This window comes from Zootoca vivipara, chromosome Z1 (genome assembly GCF_965207765.1).
Source record: "Zootoca vivipara chromosome Z1, rZooViv2.hap1.1, whole genome shotgun sequence".
Classification (NCBI taxonomy): Eukaryota; Metazoa; Chordata; class Lepidosauria; order Squamata; family Lacertidae; genus Zootoca; species Zootoca vivipara.
In genome coordinates this window covers 5,321,590-5,346,196 of record NC_142583.1, presented here as the reverse complement: position 1 = coordinate 5,346,196, position 24,607 = coordinate 5,321,590, and the positions used below count along the sequence as shown (strand labels likewise).

Genomic DNA, 24,607 nt, shown 5'->3' with positions numbered 1-24,607 from the left:
TTGCCAGGTAAGTCTTTATTCAGTTACATGGGTGTAAGCTTCACTGAATACAGTTGGACTTACATCTGAGTAGTCATGTAAAGGCTCAATTTACAATAAGAAGAATAAACACTCCATTTGTTTCCTTGAAAATGGCTGGCTACTGAAGCATTGCAATTAAAGAATATAAAGAGGATTGGTTACATTCTGTTTCAGAATTATAGAAAGGGCGTCATATTAGGGTTGCCATATTTCAAAAAGTGAAAATCCAGACAGAAAAGTTGTTGAACTTTTTTAAAAAAAGTTTTGGCCAAAACTTTTTGAGTCTTTCTTTTCTTTTTTTGCAAAATCTAAAAAAAAATTGAACTTTTTGAGCTATTTTAAAGGAAATTGCAGGTATGTGGCAACTCTACTTCATATGCCATCAAATTACAGTGGTAGCTCTGGTTAAGAACTTAATTCGTTCCGGAGGTCCGTTCTTAACCTGAGACACCACTTTAGCTAATGGGGCCTCCTGCTGCCGCCGTTCTGCCAGAACACGATTTCTGTTCTCATCCTGAAGCAAAGTTCTTAACCTGAGGTACTATTTCTGGGTTAGCGGAGTCTGTAACCTGAAGCACTTGTAACCTGAAGCGTTTGTAACCCGAGGTACCACTGTGTAATTATCCACAATTTATAAGTTGCAATTGAAGGATACTACTGACCTAGAGTTGGATCCTTTGCAATTTGCTTATCGAGCTAATAGGTCAGTAGATGATACGGTCAACATGGCAATGCATTCCATCTTGCAACATCTGGACTCCCTGGGGGGTTACGTGCGAGTTTTGTTTGTGGATTTTAGCTCAGCTTTCAATACCATTGTCCCATCCAAATTTGTTTCTAAATTACTCCAGCTTAATGTACCTGCTTCTGTTTGTCAATGGATATGCAGCTTTCTAATTGACAGGAGGCAGCAGGTGAGGCTGGGGGAAATTACATCAAGTAATAACCATCAGTACAGGTGCTCCCCAGGGGTGTGCTTTCCCCCTGCTGTTTTCTCTATACACAAATGACTGCACCTCAACTGATCCATCGGTTAAGATCTTGAAATTTGCGGATGATGCTACAGCCATTGGGCTCATCCAGGAGGATGACGAATCTGCATATAGGCAGGAAGTAGATCATCTTGTCTCGTGGTGCAGCAGGAATAACTTGGTGCTAAATGCCCAAAAGACAGTGGGAATGATCAATGATTTTTAGAAGGCATCCTCCCATCTCGCTGCCAATCTCCATTCTTGGTAACATGGTTGTAGTGGTAGAGTCCTTTAAGTTCTTGGGCTCTATGATCTCTCAAAAATTGAACTGGTCAGATAACATCAATATTATTATTTAAAAGGTACACCAGAGATTGTATTTCTTTCGACAACTAAGGAAATTTAACCTGCCCCAAGAATCGCTGGTCCAATTTTATAGAGGTACTATTGAAACTGTTCTCTGTAATTCCATTACTGTCTGGTATGGTGCAGCCTCTAAGATGGATAGGAAGAGGCTCCAACGAGCAGTAAGAACTGCAGAGAGGGTAAAGGGTAATTGGTGTTAGTTTGCCTCCAATAGAGACACTTTATGCCGCTCAAGTCAGGAAGAGAGCAGAGAGAATTGCTGTAGACCCTTCACATCCTGGTCATCACTTGTTTGATTTACTCCCATCCGGACGTCGGTACAGGACTCTATATACAAAAACGTCTAGGCCATGGGTCAGCAAACTCTCTCAGCAGGGGGCCGGTCCACTGTCCCTCAGACCTTGGGGGGGGCCGGACTATATTTTTTTGGGGGGGGAAATGAATGAATTTCTATGCCCCACAAATAACCCAGAGATGCATTTTAAATAAAAGGACACATTCTACTCATGTAGAAACACCAGGCAGGCCCCACAAATAACCCAGAGATGCATTTTAAATAAAAGAACACATTCTACTCATGTAAAAACATGCTGATTCCTGGACCGTCCGCGGGCCGGATTTAGAAGGCAATTGGGCCGCATCCGGCCCCCGGGCCTTAGTTTGGGAACCCCTGGTCTAGGCACAGGAATAGCTTTTTTCCTTGTGCCATCAAATTGTTGAATCTGCAGTTGTGGGCGAAAGGGAGGCCAGTTGGTGGTATGGGGTCTTTTCGCTGTGCTGTTGTATTGTGAGGGGAACAGTGATTGTATGAGGTACTTCCCCCCCCTTTTTTTCTTTTCTTTACATTGCAATGTAGTCGAAGCAAAATTCCAAGTATGGTTGATACTTGGCCAATAAATTATTCTATCTATTATCTAACTATCTGTCTATATTTGGTGAATATTTTCGTGCCCCTTTTGTGTTTTTTCAAGGGTTTTTTTAGACATTAGTCGAAATAAAACTTGTTCTCCTAGAAGTTAAGATTGTGCCAGTTCAATCCCAAATTTGCATCGGGTGAATCTGAGAAAACAGACTGCCCCCTAGCTTGCCAAGCTACCTTTGGCCCATATATAGCAGTTCCTTACAATCAGATGTGAGCTTGGCTGGACTCATGCTGACCTTCTTCTTGGTGGGTGTACAGAAACTAGATAGATAACTTTACTGTATGAGCAGTTTGAAGAGGCCTGCATGGACTGCTTAATGAAGGGATATTGCAGAGGCTCAGCTGAGACAGACATTTGGCAAGAGGGGCAGTATTAATAATGTCATTGCAGTGAAAGTCAGCTGTTCCCTAGCTACAACGCCAAGCATTACAGACACCATCCAGAAATATTTCATCCACCTGCCAGGAGTTTCAGAGCAACTTGGCAAGTTTCTAATTTTAAACCCGGCAAAATGAAATTGCTCCCTCATTTTATTGTAACAATATACATGCATGTGGAGAACATTAAAGAATGCATGCTCTCTCTCTCTCTCTCTCTCTCTCCCAGTGAAATAAGTGCAGGCTGATGTTCTGCTGTGTTTGTGGGTCAAGCCTGCTAGCTTTAGCACCTCTCAAGCACTGCCCATTTTGGCATCCTGGTTTTGAAAAAGCATGCTTGCCATGTGAATCTCTCAAACTGGATAAGAGGATGAGGTTGAACAGATCATTCTGTAACCTTTTGAAATCTTCCTTGAGCTATGGCACTAGGTGCCGTAAGACAGAATATTACTTAAGTTTTTAAGAGGTGGTTTGATTTTATATCAATGTTTGGAAGTCGGACATGACTAAACGACTAAACAACAACAAGAATGTGTCCTTTTATTTAAACTGCATCTCTGGGTTATTTGTGGGGCATAGGAATTCATTCATATTTTTTTTCAAAATATAATCTGGCCCCCACATGGTCTGAGGGACGGTGGACCGGCCCACGGCTGAAAAAGGTTGCTGACCCCTGCTCTAGTGTATTTAATACTACATCATGTTTTGTTATGAAGATGTTTTGTTCATCAGATCCATAGGCACATTGACAATGGTAAAGAAGGATCATGCGCTGGTAATCATTTTAAAAAATGCTTGAGCTCTGTGACATGTCCACTACATGAGGAAGTCTGCAGTACCGTACTCTGTTTTTGGCATAGTGCCCGCAATGACTATTCTCAGCTTTATAGGTAATTTCAGAGGTATTAAATGGTATTGTATTGTCATTTTTATACAGTTCTCTCTCAATCATGAGGTCACAGTAAATTAATTTATAGGTCTGAAAAGGAAAGGCCAAGCCTTGTGAGAAATTTTCCTCTGAGATCTTTTTTTCATCTTCATTTATAATGTGTTACAGTTGTAGTGTTCATGTATACCAATATACAATATATATATTTAAAAGAACTTTGTGCCTGGCCACAATTTATTTCAAAATCCATCAGATTATTTTTTGAAGTCTAGGTAACAATATGTTTTATTCAATAAATCAGAACTTCCAGCTTGTTCATGGGGACTGGAGTCTGGATCTCTAAAAACTGGAGCAAATTGTGAGATTGAGGGTGAAATCCTACTGTGATCATTGTCCCATGTGGACAGTATTGTATTAAGTATAACATTTTGAAACTTTTTAAAAGAAAGGGTTGTATTTTCCTCTTTGTGCTCTAAAGAATGGAATGTAGAGGAATTTTACAGTCGGGGTGTTCAATATTTTTAGTTTCTGAATTACCTTTATCTGTTATGCATGCAATTTTGTAGTGGTAAATTAAGAATTTTGCGTCCTTCATGAGACTTGTGTTGTTTTAGATTCACTCTAGGTTTTCTAACTGGCCATATAAACCTGTCATTGTTGGGGAATTACAATGACAGGTGCCAGCAGTAGCACTTCCCAGCACTTCCCAGCAAGACAAGGCTTTGTCAAGCTTCAACAATTTCTCAAAATATTGTTTTGAGTTTGAGGGGTTAGTCGGCATGATGCCCGAGTCTCTTGAAATTCTTGGAGTCCTGGTTCCAGCAAGGGTTAAAATCTAATGTAGAATTCCATTGTTGAATTAGCCAAGCAAGGGCCATGGATACCACCTGAGTATTTTCCTTAGACTGACAAAGGAAGCGCAGGTGGGTGGGCCGGTAGTGAGGAAGACATATGCCAGAGTGGTGAGAGCCATGCTTGCTTCTGCTGTAGTCCAAGTATGTGACTGTGGGAGAAGCAAGACCTTCTGGGCTGTAAATGTTGTGAGCTCCTCCATCGTAGGTGCAGGTTGTATATACAGTGGTACCTCGGTTTGAGTACACAATTGGTTCCGGAAGTCTGTACTTAACCTGAAGCGTATTTAACCTGAAGCGAACTTTCCCATTGAAAGTAATGGAAAGTGAATTAATCCGTTCCAGACGGTCCGCGGAGTACTTAACCTGAAGCGTACTTAACCTGAAGTGAACTTTCCCATTGAAAGTAATGGAAAGTGGATTAATCCGTTCCAGACAGTCCGCGGAGTACTTAACCTGAAGCGTACTTAACCTGAAGCGAACTTTCCCATTGAAAGTAATGGAAAGTGGAGTGATCCGTTCCAGACGGGTCCGTGGAGTGCTTAAACTGAAGCGTACTTAACCTGAAGCAAACTTTCCCATTGAAAGTAATGGAAAGTGGAGTAATCCGTTCCAGACGGGTCCGTGGAGTACTTAAACTGAAGCGTACTTAACCTGAAGCGAACTTTCCCATTGAAAGTAATGGAAAGTGGATTAATCTGTTCCAGACAAGTCCGCGGAGTACTCAACCTGAAGCATATTTAACCCGAAGTATGAGCAGGGCAGTCTCGAGGAGGTCGGGTGCCCTGGTACGACTAGGCCAATATTCTAATTCTACTCTTTAGATTATTAGTAAATACTAAACACACACTACATATTCATATTGATGGCCTCCTGTGCTGTGGGATTAAAAATAGTGTTTTTCCCCCATCCACAGATGGTCCTTTAAGCAGATTAATGTCATTTGTAATGGAATATCACAGTACAATTTGCACATGGAGAGGTGTTTTCGAACCCTCTGAAGTTTGGGACTTTTGCTTTGAGCCTGAACAAATGCCTGACCTTCTCATTTAACAACCAGGGCAGGTGGGCTATCAGACAGATTCTCGGGGGGTGATAGAATCATTCTAACTGTGGGGATTCAAGGATAGGTTATACCGGATTCAACGGGAGCTGAACAAAGTGAGGCAGGAATGCCAAGCATTTGGACACAGCGCAGTCCAGCAAGGCTGGTGGCAACAGAACTGCTCTAACAAGGTACTATATACCCGGCAACAGGAACAGAGGTCAAGAGGCAGGAAGCATGACCATGGATGGGCTGAAGGTCTCATGTCAGACTGAAGAAGAGACACGAGGCACAGGGAGAGAGAGAGAGAGAAAGAGAGAGAGAATGGGACAAGTTGCTCAGTCTGCTGGACCTTCCCAGAAAGATGGGGCTTTATAGAGCTCAAGTTTATTCTGTGCTGTGTGCAGAAGTAATTTCTTTGGCTGTCCTGAACCTCCTTCAATCAATTTCATTGGGTACCCCAAATTCTATTCTTCAAAACTTTGCAGTTTCCCATCCGTTTCCTTCTTCTTTGTCAAGGCAGGACTCGATTTCCCCCACTCATCTTGCTGACAATTTATCCCTATTACTCTATAAATTAGTGTTAGATGATGGTCTGTGTTTGGTGTTCAATAATATGCCTCCTTTTTTTTAGTCTGATGGAAAAGAATGGGGGAGGGGGTTCTTTGAAAAAAGTTGTTTTCATGTGTTCAGAATCCTTATCCTTAATAGAACTTACAGGAGAAAACCTGAAAAGGTGGTCAGTAGATCAGTAAGTTCTTAAATAAAAACCCCTAAAATCAAAGACAGACCCACATCTAAACAGCTTTAATTGCAGCTGCTGTCCAGGAGATTCAACATATAGCGTTTTGGGTTGGCTTTTTAAAAATTGCGTCTTTTGTTTTTGTCTTTTCAGTTATGTGGCTGCGGTCTCTTGGGTGTGGGAATATGGCTGTCAGTGTCACAAGGAAACTTTGCCACCTTTTCTCCCAGCTTCCCTTCACTGTCGGCAGCAAACCTGGTCATTGCCATTGGTACTATCATCATGGTGACCGGCTTCCTAGGCTGTTTGGGTGCTATCAAGGAAAACAAGTGCCTCCTCCTAAGCGTAAGTTAGCAAGCAAGATAAACCACGAGTCTGGGTCTGGACTAGGGCTGGTGGGCGAGACCAGCTTTTCAACATCGAGGTTTGGCAATACAATGCGATGTTGAAAAAACAAGATGCATTGGCCTCTGCCCGCGAGGCACCAGGTGAAACTGCCCCAGCTCTCACCTCGGGAGCTGAGGCAGTTTCACCCAGGCACTCATGGGCTGGAACAATGCAGCTTGTTTCCCCTCCCCAGCTGAGGCAGCCCCAGGGCTCTTTCCACTCACGTGCGGACGGCAGGAACATCGGGGCTCCTTAAACTGCTCAGCTGAGGCAAAGGCAGCTGCACACTCCTCAGTCGAGCAGTTTAAAGATGCAGAGGGAGGAACAAGCTGTATCAACACCTCCCCGATACAACTTATTTCTTCCTCTGCGTTGTATTGTCAGGAGTATGGGAAGGAGTCAGGCTCTGGGGCCTGTAGTGCTTTGCAGGACTGGGGCCTGCCTCAGCTTGTGCTGGAGAAGTAGGGAGTGGCCACTCAGGTGAGGCCTCAGCTTGTGCTGGAGAGGCAAGGAGTGAGCACTCAGGTGAGACCACTTGATATCTCACTGCACCTGGTGGCAGGAGCTGGGAAGGATAAAAGCTCAGCATTTCCCTTCAGCTCTTTGCCACAGCAACGCTATTCCTGCCTGGTTGCCTCTGGCCTCTCGCTCCTTGGGCCCTTGCCTTGCCAACGCCTTGATCCTCGACCCTTGGACCCTTGCCTTGCCAACGCCTTGCTCCTTGACTCCCAGACCTTCACCTCTGCCTTGCTCCTTGACCCTGCGACTGCCTGCTGCTGGACCCTCAACCCTGCACCTGTTCCTGCTTCTACACCACCATCTTGCCTCTGGTCCTGACGTCCTCAGCCAGGGCTTAAACCGCCCGCCGACCGGACCGCGACATGTATGAGGAGCAGACCGCGATGTCAGGTTCATTCAGTGGTATAGCACCTGCTGGAGGAAGGAACTCTTGACACACCCTCCAGCGGACGGTGCTAGCAGAGCGACTCCGGAGCGGTGGCAGTTTCCCTAGCGATATACCGCTGAGTGAGCCCAACGTCGCGGTCTACTCCTCATACTGGTCCTGGGCGATATATCAGTATATCACCCAGGCCTAGTCTAGACACAACTGTCAAGTAAACCATGGCTTAGCTCAGCAGCATGGCGGCGGCAGGAGGAGGAGGTGTAAAATGGCCAATCGTCTCTCCAGGAACCTGCATGTTTGCACTAAGTCATGATCATGCCCTGTAGAAAAGGTGAATGAACTTTGGAATGGTTCATGCATCAATGCAAGCAAATGTACAGTACATTCACAATACACAAGGTTTTTGTTTTTTGTGCAATACACACTTTCCTGATAAAATTAAAACAAAAATGTTCACAAGGTGGTCTGAGAATAACCTTAAGAATTTCCACTTAAGAATTTCAAAGAACATAAGAAAATGGTGATACAAGACATGAATTTACAACAAATACATTTCAATGTTACTTTCATTGCAATATTTAATTATGTTAATAAGTATGTTGCTATTTCCCACACTGCCATTTACATAAGGTATATTAAAGCTTCAAGTGATTGTAACATTCTTTTTGTCTTTTGCTTTCCCAGTTTTTTATTGTTTTGCTGATCATTCTCCTGGCTGAGCTGATACTACTCATTTTGTTCTTCGTTTATATGGACAAGGTAGGCATTCACAGAGCTCTGTTATCTCGGAAGCTGAGCTACTTTCTTATGAGTATTCCTCCCTGAGCCCCCTCCCCCAATAACTGGCATTAAAATAGACATATCAAAGAAGGTCCTGCAGAAAGGTGACAATCAGAACATTAGAGAGCTGCCGCAAGAACCAGCCAAAAGGGAAATTTAGAAGTCTGGCTGGCACCCTTAGCATTCCCCCAACTGCTTGGCTCCTGCGGAAGCCACAGTGCTTTGAGAAGCACAAAGGAAATGGAAACTACACTAGGCAACTTCTTCTTCTTCTTCTTCTTCTTCTTCTTCTTCTTCTTCTTCTTCTTCTTCTTCTTCTTCTTCTTCTTCTTCTTCTTCTTCTTCTTCTTCTTCTTCTTCTTTGTTGCTTTATCTTGTCCAGGGCAACCCAAAGTGACACAGCCAAAACAAACAAACAAACAAACAGCAGCAGCAACAACAACAACCCATATATACATTAAAACCAAGAGGATAAAGCAATACATTAAGAACATCTTGCCCACTTCTAAAAGGCCACAGATAGTTATAAAGGAAGGTTTTCGCATGATGCCTAAAGATATATAGTGAAGGTGCCAGCAGATCTCCTTGGGGAGAACATTCCACAAATGGGGAGCCACTGCAGGGAAGGCCCCATTTTCGTGTTGCCACCCCCTGGACCTCTTGTGGAGGAGGCACACAAAGAAGAACCTCAGGTGATGATCTCAGGGTCTGGGCCGGTTCATATGGGGGAGAGGCGGACCTTGAGCTATTGTGGACCTGAGCTATTTAAGGCTTTATAGGTCAACACCAGCACTTTGAATTGTGTCCAGAATCCTGATTGGCAAGCAGTCCAACAATATAATAATTGCACTGGTCCCAGACACATGTCTGTTGGAAAAAGACAAAATTTCCTTTTACTGAAATATATACTGACATATTTGTTATCTTGAGTAGGACATCTATGCATATAGTGTTAAATTTATGTGGCAACAACACCCCCCCAAAAAAAAACCCACACCCCTTGACCAGATGTGCTTTCCATTCAGCCTACTCTTCACATACCTTGGAGAATATTTTAACGTGTCTTTTAATCTGGAATTGTCAGCATGTGGTAGGTATTTTAATTCTGCAAATGGCTTTCAGTCTCAGCTTGTAAGACTCTGGTATGATAGGAAGAGAGTGTTCTTTCCCACACATATACATTCCTAATCAGATCATACCAAAAGGTTGCACTATTTATGTAATGACCTTGTTGATGTTTGTGTATACAAAATAGGTTAATGAAAATGCGAAGCAGGATTTGAAAGAAGGGCTCAAGCTGTACAACACGGACAATAATGTTGGGCTGAAGAATGCTTGGAATATCATTCAGGCAGAGGTAATGACATGAGCTTTTTTTTTCTTCCCCCAAATGACACCCCCCCCCCCCGTGCGCTGCCCTGTTAATAATGGGTTCATCTGCATCTCATGGGACAATCCTATTGTCTGAGGGTACATGATTTGATTGCCTTGCTGAAGTTAAGCAATTTTGGGTCTGGTTAATTTAAGCCGGGAGACCTGGGGACTTTCCATGTATGCTGCTTTGAGTTCCATGCTGCAAAAGAAGGTAAGATATAAATGTACTCAGAGGTGTCAGTCTTTCTAAGATGCAGATAAGTCACAATTTATAATGAATTGCTATGTGTTAGTTTGTGCATTGACTCACATTGTTTATAACATTATCAAACATCCCAAAAGCAGAAAACGTTTTTTATATAAAAAAATTATATTGTTTTTCATATAATACAAGAACAACATGTAACTGCAACGACCTGACCAGTTTTTACAGTCTTAAGCAGTTTCATATGCAGTACATAGTATACAAGCCATACGTTTATTTATGTATTATCAATTCAAGTATCCTCCCCACAGAGATTCTTGTGTTGAGGGTGGAATAAAAGTATATTCTGTCCCATTTATAAAGGAAAAGAAAGGAAGATAAGTCTGACCCAAAGTGAAGTGGCGAGTAAGGCATTCTGATAGAGCCATTCCAAATAGTATTTAAACAGATTTCAAATGGGCTTTCTATGGGTTGTTTCCAATATTGGACTATTGTTAATCAGGCTGCTGCTGTCAGGAAAAAAAAATATGAAATCTCTGCATATAACTTTACTGTTTAAATTTGAGTCTAACCATCGGCATAACAAGGAGGGAGCCAAATAGGGTGGGAAGGTAATTTTGGAATTAATGTGAAACACATTTTCCCAAAACGAGTGTACCAACATGCAAGTCCATCATGGATGAAAATATGAGCCAATCTCTCCACAGCCTTTCCAGCACAGGGGAGAGATGCTAGTGTTTATTTTTGCTAGATGTGATGGATTCCAGTGCCAGCAAAATATAATTTTGGGAGAAGCCTCCTGCAGATGAGCAGAGATTGTTTTGTAGGGATGGGTTGTGCCAAACTGATTGTCATTTATGATATTCAGTTATGACCCCTAAGTCTTTTTTCCGATACTGTCCAGAGACCTCCTGCATCGCCTGCATATTGTTCTAAAAGAATGCTATAAACTGAAGATGCAGCTCCATTTATGTCATATTTTGATTTGTTAAATAACATAAGAGAACCAAGGCCCTTGTGTTCCAAATACCTTGCAAATGTGCATAATTGAAGAGATTGATACCGAGTTAACTGGGTATCATCCAACTTTTCTATTGGCTCATGCTCAGATAAGAAAGTCACTTATGTGATAGATTCCTCTCTTTTCAAGTTTTTAAAATTATCCCTATTTATCTTAAAATATACAGTAGTGGTGTTTTCAAGAGGCTAATTCTTTGCAGTTGTCACTCAGACTTACACTTGCTCTAGTGCCCAAGCTAACATAGCCTTTTCAAAAATCCTAAAATGTTCTTTCAGTTCCAGGCTGCATTATGTCTCATCTTGTCCTTTTCTCTCTAGATGCATTGCTGTGGGGTTACTGATTACAAAGACTGGTACCTTGTACTGGGTGAAAACACTGTCCCTGACAGATGTTGCATAGAGAATTCTGAAGACTGTGGCCGGAATTCCACTAATATGAATTTAGTGTGGAAAACGGTAATTTTAGCTTGCATTAGTAATCTGAATTTTTTCTTTAGTTTAACTTAATTTCTTTCCTTGTGGAAAAGATCTCCTTCCATGAACACCATTCAAGTGCCAGGTGTTAAGTACAGAGATATTTCAATTTAAGAGACATATTTTACAACCATTGTTCAGTCACCACTGTGACCCATTACACGTCCTGAAGGTAAGCAATGCAAAAATCTTGCAGAAAGTAAGCAGTGTCTGTGACCTCCAAGGGCTCCATCCTCTGAGGCCCCTCTGGGATGTAATACAAAAATAGTAATAAAAAAACACACCCTAAAAGTAATAATGCAAGTCAAATATATTCCCAACTGCATTGGTTAAACAAATCAGATAAATTGAAATTGATTTTTCTGCATATTTTGTTGTCAGTTAACCCTTCTGCTTTTGTATTATCGGATCGGTGCCTATTTCTTGGTCTCTTTTATTTATTTGAGTACTTGAAACATTTTTCCCAGAGTGGCTTCCAAATAAGTCTTGCTCTCAGGCTTGCAACCTAAAAGACGTGACTCACAAGGAGAAGGGAGGGAGGCAAAATTGAGCACCGTCTCTTAGTTATGGCTTTCGTAAAATGACCAGTCAAAACGGGATGGAATTTGGGGGGAGGCTCCATATAAATTAAGAGGAAGGGCCAAAAGTTGCTCGTCATTGAGCAGTGGTCTATTGTAGCCTCTCTTATAGCAGGGTGGAATGGCTGGTGATGATGATGGCAGCTGAGGGAGAAGCCTGATGCAGCTGATCATCATCTAGCAGAGCAGATGGAGGAGACGCTTCGCAGCCCCATATTCTCCCTCACACCTCCGGGAGCCCCGTCAGTGGCAGAGAATGGTGCTGCCTCTAGTTTCTGTATACAGTACTGCCAAGTATACCAATACTTGTGTTTAAAAGTCTTCAGAAACATAGGAAAACAAAGAATTGCAGGGTGTACAGTGGGAATAAAAAATGAATTGTGCCCTGAAAAAACTCACTGAAAAAATACCCTTTATACCAGGCATCCCCAAACTTCGGCTCTCCAAATGTTTTGGACTACAATTCCCATCTTCCCCAACCACTGGTCCTGTTAGCTAGGCATCATGGGAGTTGTAGGCCAAAACATCTGGAGGGCCGCAGTTTGGGGATGCCTGCTTTATACAGAGCTGCAAATTCAGGCATATTCTCTGCAAGCAACAAAATGGCTTAAGTCTGCCTTCTTGTCCTCTTGCCTAGTTTCCAATGAGATTCTTCTATTTAGCCAACAGATCAAATGTACGTCACTGACTGAGCTTATAGTTTCTCAGTGAGAGGAAAATGTCCAGTAACACTCCTACTTTATCCCTGAGATATTTCATTTGAAGCATTTGGCTCTTGAGCCAAAACAGGTTGTCATGGTGTTTCCCTTCTTCTTCTTTTTTACCTGGTGTAAGATTGGGGGGGCAGGTATGTCCCTTGGGGTAAGAGAAGCAGGACATGGTAGCCGTGGAGATAGCAGAGGCTGCTCAAAGCGCAAGTGAAATAGGCTGCTGCTTAACTTGTACCTCCTTACGAGTAACAGAAAAGCTTGAGCTCCCCTGGGGCAGCTGTTTTGCTGCTCTCACAACGTTTTGGTGTGCACCTGCTGCCACAGCCAGGGTCTGAAGAGCTATAAGGGACAGCTAAGTTGAGTCAAAGGAAATTATTTTTTCTGCCTTTGACTTTCCGCCTCCCCTCCCTGCAAGATTCATAGATGCTAGTAAGAGTCTGCTTGAAAAGCAATGGTGTGCAATGGCTGTGTTTGCAAATGTGCCTGTTTGCTGTGCCTGTTCATGTGTGCAACTATGATTTCCAAATGCTGTGTATGTGGTTCATGTCAACATAAGCTGACAGAGCATATATGGCAGAAAGAAGCATGAGTGCATGTGGCTCCCGACAAGTGTGTGGATGTGTGGGCATGTGGAGAAATAAGGGAGAAGGAGAGGAGTGAAAAGAAAACTGAAAGAGAGGGATGAAAAATCTCTGCCTCTGTCCATCCATTAGATCACAGGGCCCCATTTATACTGATTATTCTTGCCATTATGCCTTGTCAGACTAATATAAAGTTCAGCGTATCAGACATGGAATTGAGAGACCAGAGCTCAGTGGGTGACCTGTCAACATCTCACAGAGATATTCTGAGGATAACATGGTCATGGGGACAGTCCCACAAAAATAATATTATCATATTCTTTTCTAACATTCCAAACTGACAGCAAGTAGCAATGTAGAAAGGAGGCACCCATTTTTTGGCACAAGCCAGCCAAAGTTTCCTTCTGAATAAAAACATTTTGAGGCATTCTGCCATGGCCTTACAATCTGCTTTTTCAACATATAAAACGAACACTGGTGTTATCTTTAACTTGCTCTTTTTTTTTTAATGAACAATACCCATTTGGTCAACATGAATGTGTTTAAATATATTCATATTTAATATGAGAAGCCAAAACAGGCTTCATCACGATGGAGCAGGACAAAGAATATGTATGACGCTTTCAGGTTTTGTTGTCGATACAACTTGAACTTCCCATCATTTTGGGATGCTTCTATCAAAATGATGGTTTTTATTTATATATTTTCAAATCCTTTTTCACTTCCCCTTTCAGGGCTGCTATGAAAAAGTCAAGATGTGGTTTGATGATAATAAGCATATACTCGGGACAGTTGGGATGTGTATCCTCATAATGCAGGTAGGTGGCTCATAGGATGCTTCTTTGGGCCTCATTTTTGCTATGGTCCATGGAATAATGCAATAAATGTGACAACAGAGAAGCAGAAGTTACTATTGTTTAATTTTATTTGGGGGGTTGTCATTTATTTTAGTGGGTATTGTATGATTTGGGCGTTGTTGTGTGTTTTGTGGTTTGTTTGTTTGTTTGTTTTGGTTATTTGGATTTTCTAATTTTGGAGTAGGTGTTTTGAATGTGGGATGTAGTGTTGGTTTGAGGACTTAAACTGGTGAGAAAAGGTGCATGGTTTTTGTTTTTTTTAAAGACGCAGAGGCTGGCAATCCTTCATAGTATTAAGCCTAGGTTAAAAGGGGCACGACTGCCCTTACTTAAAATGGCCGCCATAGCCTTGCATGTGACACAATGCCCACTAAATTAAAAAGCAAAAACCCCTTGCCATGCCCCCAAGTGCATGTTAGGGAAAATGATTAACGACTGTCTAATGCTGCCAGGCGTTTATTAATGCAGCTGCCGAGAGAGGCTTTGGGCTTGGGCTTTGGAGGTGGAATGGCCGTTTTGGTGGTCGGCCTACTCATTTTTCCCTGTCCCAACCCATCCCCCACTGCTTTGGCTGACTCAGGGTCCTCCCTGCCCCCCATGGCTATGTGTTCCCCCCTCCCTTTGTTGTGCCTCATCCCTGTGCCCCCTGTGAAAGGCCCTATTCTGTTTGTTTTCCCCTGCTTGGCAATGCTGCGGCCTACTGAAAAAGCTGGGCCTTGTTGCTGCAAAAGGACTGTTTTCAGTTGGTTGCTGTGGAATTTTGTGATGTCATCTGGCGGCGCAGCTGCTGGAGTCTTCAGAGGTTCTGGTGGTGATGTCTAATTTGGGTGCCATTTTTTGTGTTTAATCATTATTTTAGGTGTGAAAGGTGTGGGGGGAAATTATGCCAGATCCCTCCCTGATGGGCATGGAACGTTGTGGCCAAATTTGTTACATTACGGTTCAGCAGTTACGGAGAAAGGCTGTTTAATCCGCGTGCGCAATGCCTGCATTTATATATATATATAGATCCTAGCTTTCTGCAATGTGCTCTCTTTGCCTTACAACAACCCTATGAGAAAGCCTAAATTCCAATATAGTGACTGACCTAAGGGCACTCAGTGAGCAGGGATTTGAACCCAGGACTCCCTGAGTAATAAAACATTGCTGAATCACACCCACCCTCTGACATCAGGATCAAGGTAGCAGGCAATGCAATATTCACTTCGGTACAGCAGATAACATACAGCAGTACAGTATTATTCTTCTGCCCTGCCCCTATGCTACTGCAGTCATGCCTAGTGAAGGAGTAAGAGAAATGGAGCATTCCTACAGCAGGGTCCTCTTTCACTGTAGTTCCACATTACACACCGCATAGCAAAACATAAAGGGAAGAACTCAACAAAGAGATATTGAAATTGCCTATTAAAACAGCAGATAACTGGAGGGGAAAATCTTAACATCACATACATGCTATCTGTACTGATATTGATCAGGAGATAGCTAAATGCAAACACCAGCCCAATTATTTAATTTATTTATTTTGGAAATCATATATGGCAGCTGTGAAAAGGGCAAATTCCATTAGGAAAAGGATCATCAATATAGGTGTCAATAAAATAAATATATATAGGGCAACCACATTTGGATTGCTTTGGTCACCATTTCTCAAAAAAATGATATAATAGAGCTGAAAGAGGTGCAGAAAAGAACAACCAGAATGAGCAGGACTTTTCACCACACTGCAAACATATTAGAGGGGTATAATCCATGTATACCTAGAATGCGTTTGTGAGGAGCAAGACTGTCCCTGCTGGCCAACCCCAGCCCCCAAAATCTAACTCATCTACCAGTTGCATGTTAAACATTACTGGGGAAGCATCCTATGTGTTTTCTTTGTGGCTGGAAATCTTCCTTGCGCAAGATGTCCCGATTATGCAGAAGAACCCCGTGTGCTTACAGTCCTCTATTTCTAAAGCTGCACAGGAGGCACGTGAGGAACGGAGCTCTCTTCAGATGTGTGAAGTGGGGAAATATTCTGGGGAATTTTATCAAAAACACTTTGAGCTTTCTTTGAAGTTTTTCAGTTTGAGAAAATGGTCTAAAATTGCTTTCAGTTTGCTTTGAATTTCACTTGCCTCAGACACTTCTCCTCTGTACAGCCAACCCGTCCTGATAGTCTTACAATAGCCTTATGGGATTATTGTAAAGATTGCTGAGATATGTGTGGTGTGCTAGTCGAACCATTAAAAAGTGCCATTGAAATTCTAGTTCTTCAATCATTCTCTCTGTTCTCTTTCAGATTCTTGGCATGGCTTTTTCCATGACTCTCTTCCAGCAGATTCACAGGACTGGTAAAAAATACGATGCCTAAGAAACACTACATTGTTAACTGCATCAGCACTTCTCTCTTGGCACTGCGGGTGCAGGAGGAAGAGAAACAACTCTGACAAAGAAAATCAAGCTATATCTGCTTGGGACCTCCCTCCTACCATCCATCACATGTCTAAGCACAATGTATTACTGGACTTCCTTTTTGTTTCTGTTCATTTACCATTTTTGCCAAAGAAGAAAGGAAATTTACTGAGAGCAAATCAGCTTTCTGCACTACTTTCTGCACTGTTTATACTGCTCTCTAACATTATTTAAGGAACAACCTTTACACTGCTCTCTGTATTAGACCATTGAGGATAACCCGACTGGTGTGTGTTTAACTTTTAGGGAAAAAATCGTTTCGATCTCATGGGTCACAAGCAGCTTTTGCCGAACATAATACTGGGAGACTTGAAAAAGCCACGCAAATGGAGATCCTGTGAATTTGAGCTGCTTGGGGTGTAGGGTTTTTTTGTTTTTGAAGGGGAATATCTTATTATTATCTTACTGTGTATACTAGAATTTAGTACCCTGGTTTATACATTTTTACCGTTTCTCTCCTTTTTCTTATGCTTTTTTCCCCAGAGTTCTACTGTGCAGTCTTTGATGGATGCCATTTTTAGTGTTTGCAATTTATAACCAGAAAGAAAGGTGCAGCTGGAGCTAAATGACTCACAGTCATTGTGTTACTCTCAGCTCAGCCCTGATGTCATGATGGGGCCTGGGTCACTTTTTAAGATACATGCCTAAGAATTTTTTAAACGTACATCTAATGTGAGAATGAAGCAAAGCACGTTTGTGAGAGAGTGGCTGTGATCCCTTCAGGCCAATACTTTGGATAATTCTGTTAGTATGCATTTAAAAATACCACACCAGGGGTTTCATCCGTGAGACAGAAAGGAAATAGGACCTATGATTCTCCATAACAAGAAACATCGGACCTTAAAAGAGCAACTCCCAAACTTTGTGCGAAGGTAACTGCTACTATACCACAATATGTAAAGATTCCTATGAGCTCCAGTTACCTAACCAGAGGCAGCCCTCTATACTTCTGAATGATTCCCTGGTTTTGCTTTTCCTCCTTTCATTCAGACACCATATGGGCCACAGTTGTTGCAGGCCATGTGGCTGGATTATTTGCTCACTCAATCCCAGCCACAGAGACACAGCAGAAATTACCTGCTGCTTAAGAGAGATGCTGAAGGGGCTCCTCTGAAGGGAGTGAATTCTAACACATCCAGGCTTTTGTGGTTTAAGAATGAACTTTTTCCAGAAAAATGGTGCTTCCGCTATCAGAGTTTGGGGAATTGTGTATCATTATTAAACCAGTACATTTTTATGCAGATTGTCAGCCCTCTCCATCCTTCTAAGCCCTGGAGTCCTGTGAGTTGACAGGTAAGCGCTGAGGTCCAGCCTAGGTTATTTTTTGACAAAACCTTCAGCAAGGCCTGAAAAATCTTAAGCATAAAAACCGAACCTATGCGTTGTTCTGAATCCTAATGCACCTTGTCAGTGTAGTAGTAAATTTGGCAAGCTCATCATTACATTCCCAGGCAGAATTCAAAAATGCAAACAGTGTTTTGGTCCATTTTACCCAATTTATATGTTTCCAGACAGTGAACTGCATTGCATCGGTTCAACTGGTAAAATATATTGAGCTTTAACAGTCAGCTGATATGCAACCTTTTAATTAGAAATGTAGGCATCTTGCAAATCAGTATTAACCATTTGAACTGCTGTTGTGAAGTAGAAACTGATCAAAAGAAATGAAAGAAATATCTAAGCTCTACTTTACTATTTTTCTCATTCTCCAATTCCTTCAATGCAGAACTGTCATAAACTAACTTGAAATCCTCATGCCCATCACACAGATGAGATCCTTGGCAAGTCCTGGAGAAGCTCCCCCCCTACATTCTCCTCCGCCCCCCCCCTTCTAAAAGAGTGGTGAATTGTGGAAAATTAAAATTTACATTACCCCTGCTATTTAAAAGCCCTCTTACGTTTTTCCTATTAATAACAGTTCCTCCCGTAGTTCTGACACATTCACACAGGGGTTTTTGCTTCACATCTTACAACTTAGAAATGGACCTCCATGTTAAAAAATAATCTGTGGGATGGCCCTTTACAAAATGCCTGCCTTATCAAGCTAATCGAGTGATAAAGATTTTCCAGGACTGTGCCATTTAGGCTGCAGATGGGGAGGAGATGGCATGCTCAAATACTCCCCTCTTCTAAAAGAACCAAACCCAATCATTCATACACAAATAAAATAGAATATCAGAAATGAAGCCTTTGTCTTGGTACACAATTCCCTACCTGCGGCCCAGAGTCAGGGAAATTATTTGCCACTTAATTGTATAAGTGGGTCCTAAAGTGATCTGCATGAGAATCACTGGTGCACAAATTTAAAGTCCCAAGCTGGGCTGTTCATTCTAATTCCATGAGTTTTGTAAAGCTTGAAATAAGGATGGCACCATCTTGCCCTTCAAGGATCATAATTGTTAGTTTTTCTGGGAAACAGTTTCATAATATTTGCAATTATTCCAAACTTTGAATGTCAACAAAAGAGATGAAGGGGGTGAGAAGCAAGTAAAGTGTGTGGCAGATCCAAATAGAAATGACTGGAAGAGGATGAATTTGGTGTTTTGCTCAATATTTTTTTACCAGGGTTAGCTTTTGTTTATTTCAAATGTGTCTGGATCTTTGCACACAAGACTGCTGCCCTGCCTTCCATTTTCAACGGTTGTTCAGAACTGCATCTCACACTGCACACTTTTTTGTCAACATTCCTGCATGTCCTTGAACATACACCTCTGTCTGTTGCCGTTTCTTGCAATAACGCCCTCTCTTTGAGCTCAGTTTCACAAAGGGATTTCTGTTTATTTTGCTGCTCCATAAAAAGAAGATGTGAATGGAAATGAAAGCTGAACCATTTTGGTCGACTTGCTTATAGTGTTGCTTCAGTTAGGTGTTGTCCTTTCAACTGTGCTTATTGGCCCCAAAGTAGCTGTGTAGCTCCCTTATTTCTGACATTCGCCAGAACTGACATTCTCTTATACTCACCCAGTCCAGAAGTCAGAGGGTACAGCTATAGGGTGCAAGAACACTCACCATGAAAGCAATCACCACTCATATCATGGGGTATGTATGGAGTATTGCATACTTGCTTCCTTTCTGGCTTGGTTACTGCAATCCAGGTTGGGGAACCTCCAGGCTAGTATTGGCCCAACAATGCTATTTCCTCCAAAGTGCACACTCCTGTCAATCGCCTGGCATCACTTGTGATGTCAACTGATGGGCGGGAGGGCAGGGTTCAAGTCTGGCAGGACATAATGCAGCAGGGTGTAACCCTTCCTCATCAGCTGATGAGTGGGGGGTTAAATTATCCTCCGTTTGGTTACAGGTACCTTCCAGGGGAAGGAAGAAATAAAGGCCTTCCCAAGCTCTATGGTTGGGTTGGTACTTCTCTGGTGAGCACCAACCACAGGGCTGGCAAAGTGCTAATTTCTGCTCTCCATGTGGGGGGATATAACAGAAGGAAGCCTACATTTAAAAGAATAGGTGTGCACAGCAAAACTGAGCAACATTAAAAACCCCATCCAGTGCTCCTTGTGCACAGCCAAGGAAAAGCTCTTAAGTGCAGGCTTTGAGAAACTCGTATGATCCACACATTCCAAAACACTGTCAGGTGCTTGGGAACACCATGCAAGGGATTTTGACAAGTGAGTGAGACAACCTGCCTGTCAATCATGAAATGTCATGTTAACATCATGTGATTGAAAAGGTTGGCTGCCCAATCTGTCGAATTTTCCTCGAGCAGCCAAGCCTGATAATGAGCTGACCCATGGAATCAAAAAGGTCCCCACTCTTGAAACTCTAAAAGTTTGGCACAGACTTACACAGTGAGTGCTTTTGGCATCTGTGCTGTCCACACTTGCTGCTCCCCCCCCTCCTTTTTTGCTTTCTCATTTCTGCTGTCTCTGCCCCTGTATTGAGGCTCTTAACGTGTACAGTTGTGCTTTGTGTACAGCAGCCTCAGAATGGTAGGCATTTATAGTGCATTTATATACTGTAAGGACTTACTGGATCTCAGATAAAGGTGTAAGTCCTTGCAGTGATGCCCTGCTGATTATCTCCTACTAGCCATATTGGGAAATATTTTTTCATTCGTACCTTTTAAGATCTGAAATATTCAGATGAGGTTGCAAGAAGATGGCTTACTTTTAAATTGGGGAAAATGGGACCATGTGTATTGAGAGTTATGGTATGTCTGATTTGATACGAATGGACAGGTGCCCAAAGTTGTGTTTGTGTTTGTTTGTTTGTTTGTTTGTTTGTGTGTGTGTGAATGAATGAGTACTTTTAAAAATTGTTTCCATTATTAAATATTACGCCACATCTCTACCTCTTTCTCATTTTTACCATAGATTTTCCCTCATCCAGTTAAGTTTAACTACAGTATTCCCATTCTCTCCCAAATCACAAATTCTTATGTCAATTAAACAGGCATTAGAATAATAATAATAACAAGAGGTGAAAAATCCAGCTTGTATCTCTGCAGCCCAAATGAGTACATCACTCCCCCGTGCCATTTGGGGAGGCTTGACTTCACAGATATATATCAGTATGTCACTTACCAGTGGCTCAATTACATGTTGCCATTGGCTGGGGGGGGGGACTAAATTGGCACTTGTACACAGGGCAAATGCTTCAAGTCTAAGACAAATGCTTTGTAGTGTAAGATTAAACCGATGTCATCTTACAACTCTCTTCCAGTATCCAAGATAGAACTAGATCTGCCAAGGAACATGAAGCTTCTGCTAAAAAGGGCAAGCCCCCCCCTTCTTTCTCATTCACAACATAAGTCATGGAGATGTAGAGCACAACTGTGCTTGCTGTTCCATCACACTCCATGTATGATACAAAGGTCTGAAGTGGGGAGTCTGCTCTCCACACCTCGGCCCTCCATGTGATTTAGATAGCTGCACAATGAGGGTCTCTGAGAAGGGGCCATGGAGGGAGGTACCACTCTTCCCTCCCGACATAATTCTGATCACCTGAGAGATTCAGCTCTGTTATAATGTTATAATGTTCTGCTATAATGCATTTTCCTTCTCCCATTTCAAACCACTGGCACTGCCTGTATGGGGTGGAATGTGCAATGTGATCACAGTGTGATATGTTTCATTACTAAACTGTACATGGCTCACTTGTTCTATGATGGAAGTAAGGGGATATAAATGTAAGAAAATAAGTAAAGAGATGTTGCTGGGGCAGAAGGGAGAACTTAGTTTTACTGGGTTGGGCAGAAAGTTCCATGTTCTTCATTCTAGCTAATTCTGTCTTCATGTGCTTTAAGTTCGTCTTCATTTATCCCCCTAATATGGCATTCATACTCATGAATTTGTGAACACCTTTCTCTAGAATGTTAGAGGAATTAATTGACACAACTGTTATCCTTGAACCAGCTCTTGCTACCGATACCTCTTCATCACAGAAAAGCAAGCAGCGATATGAATTGAAAATCCTTTCAAAGTTGCACAGTGGTATCTGTTGAATGTTAACCTCTGGTTATTGTTCCCCACCCCCTGGGTTTCCATTTTTTAAAAAGACAAAAACGTTAACTATATGGCAGAAAAAGCCTAATTCACTGATAACCAACAGCAGTTCCACATGTTGTGCATTGGTACCCTCAGGTTTCTTCCAGCAAATATGTAAACGTGTTAACAACATATATCTATACTTAAACACCTGTCTCTGTATATCTAAATTGTGAAGCACCTCTGTACTGTACCCTGTCCCTAATGGATAATCAGATTATCTGATTGCAATCCCTGGATTATGTCTTGGTCTCCGACAGTGCACTAGGACACCCTGCTAATTTTCACTGAGGTGGCTAAAGCTGTATCAGAGCTGTTCCATTTCAGGCAGCATATGGTTCACACCATATATAGAAATTAGGTGCCAGGGAAAGGGGTTCTAGACCAGCTGCCTCCCTGACATGCTAATGTTTTCCATGCAGGAAAAAACTGCACGGAGGAGCATTTGCCCAGGAATGCACAGTGGTATAGCCCAGATACTGCCTTACCTCCTCACTAACAAGAAGGCCTAGGATCAGGTAGCCGGCCATTTTGCCTTCTTTTAAACCTTATTTTTGTAGAGCGCTCACTTACATTTTATGAATGCGTAGCAAGCACATAGATATTTCCTGTAGTCTTTTAAGCATTATCCAGACCATGCTGCCGAGAATGAAACAAACCATGGATAGCCGTAGATAGCACCATGGTTCAAGGCTGGTGCTGGGCATTCTGGAGCCTTGGGCTCACCAGAATCCCCTGTGCTCATGCCCCGGGGGAGGAACAAGATGACTCAGTTGGCCTGTGGGAGGTGTATGTGAGTCCCCCCCATTGCAGGTAATATATTTCTGCTTGGATGCCAATGGGGTGGGGATGGGACAAAAGGAAAACAGCTCCACTTAGCATGGGAGTGGATGGAACTGTAGGGCAGGGCAGATTGCTGCATAGACAACACAAAAGCAATACTGTTCATAAGTCAAGAAAACTACTTATTTTGAGGAAAATCATTGGATTATACTCTTAATGAATACTAATTGCCCTGTAACTGTTTGGCAAAAGGGATGCTGGCTGACTTTATTTTAAAACTACGTTTTTGGTGGGTGGGTGTGCATCTGGGGGGTGGGTATGCATTTCCTCAAAAAGAAAACAAATGTTGCTTTGATTATTTAATGACACACTTTTAGCATGTTTTAAATAAAATTTCATATTGAGCAAAAACATTTTAAGCATATACAACTGTTGATATGCATTTATATTAAAGGTTGAAGCAAAGCTTCTTGTTTTGTTCATTTTTTAATAACCATGTTCAGAGTTTTATATGCATTTTCCTTTGCCTTTTATACATATATAAATTTGTGACACTCCTCAGCTACTGCAAAAAGTTTGTGGCTCTGGCTGTGGCCTATGTGTGGATGCCGGCCTGCATCAGGAAGCGGTTATGTATCTGGCATAGGGACTTGACCTGTGGCTGGTCTAACTTGGGCCACACATACCAAAAAGGGCTGGGCACCACTATGTGGGCATTTTTGCCTTTCTGATACATGTATCGTATTCTTATGGTGAAGGAACAGAGCTACTAAAAGCTACTGCATATGAATGTGTCTAATTCTACTGAGAATTCTTTTGAGTACACTTGAGGGACACAATGACAAATATGGACAGCCTGGGAGGTTGGCATTTATTTATCTATTTCATAAAGTGTATATGCCACTTGACTGCACAAAAAAACCCAAAACAGTTTACAACAAGATTTTTTTAAAAAATATGAAAAAGTTACAACCATAGTTTAAAAACCATACAGAAAGTTCAGACAATAGAATAGACTAAAACAAATCAGAACTCATACAAACTTCCTAAACACATGAATAGGCTTGTCTAAATAGCAGTGTATTTAGCAGGCACTGAAAAGAATACAGGGAAGGTGCCTGCCTGACATCAATAGGCAGGGAGTTCCAAAGTATTGGTGCTGCCACATAAAAAGATCTAGTCATTACAGATAGTGTGGGTATTATGTGGCACCTGTAAAAATGCCAGTTCTGGTTATTGAAGCAGTCAAATGGGCATCATGAAACCTATGAGAAGATGGGACTTTGGAGGGCCTCAAAAGCTGTTGGAATCCCAGTATTCCAGCTGAGAAGCAAACAAACAATTTTCAAAATGGATTGTTTGAAAAACAAATCTTTTCAAACTTTAAAATGCACGACCATAAGGGCCCTTGCAACCTTTCGGAATATCTAAGTATTCAGTGTAAGAAGGAAGGAAGGAAGGAAGGAAAGAAAAGAAAGAGAGAGAGAAATAAATAAATAAATAAATAAATAAATAATACCCTGCTCAGCATGGCTGGGCAGCTTCCAGCACGTATAAATACATAATAAAACATCAAACATTAAAAAAAACTACCGGTATTAAATATTAAAATGCTATTCTAGGCAGAATCAACAGAAGTCTAGTGTCCAGATCAAGGGAAGTAATAGTTCCACTCTATTCTGCCTTGGTCAGACCACACCTGGAATACTGAGTCCAGTTTTGGGCGCCACAATTTAAAAAGGATGTTGACAAGCTGGATTGTGTGCAGCAGAGGAGAGTCTAGAAGCAAAGCCTGATGAGGAGTGGTTGAAGGAGTT

The 24,607-nt window shown here is 42.0% G+C and overlaps 1 protein-coding gene across 3 annotated transcripts in view; it reads left to right on the top strand.

The window, feature by feature from the left end:
- TSPAN9 (tetraspanin 9) overlaps positions 1-23,255 on the top strand; it is a 104,181-nt gene extending 80,926 nt beyond the window's left edge. For 2 of the 3 annotated variants that reach the window (XM_060279033.2, XM_060279032.2), the window contains 6 exons: positions 6,339-6,530; positions 8,161-8,235; positions 9,512-9,613; positions 11,174-11,311; positions 13,933-14,016; positions 16,337-17,746. In XM_060279033.2, the coding sequence (XP_060135016.1) occupies positions 6,339-6,530; positions 8,161-8,235; positions 9,512-9,613; positions 11,174-11,311; positions 13,933-14,016; positions 16,337-16,408 (663 nt within the window). In that variant the 3' untranslated portion in view covers positions 16,409-17,746. Of the gene's footprint in view, positions 1-6,338; positions 6,531-8,160; positions 8,236-9,511; positions 9,614-11,173; positions 11,312-13,932; positions 14,017-16,336 lie in introns of all 3 variants that reach the window. The other variant, XM_035113603.3, reaches the window with a different exon arrangement.
- The last annotated feature ends 1,352 nt before the right edge of the window (positions 23,256-24,607 follow it).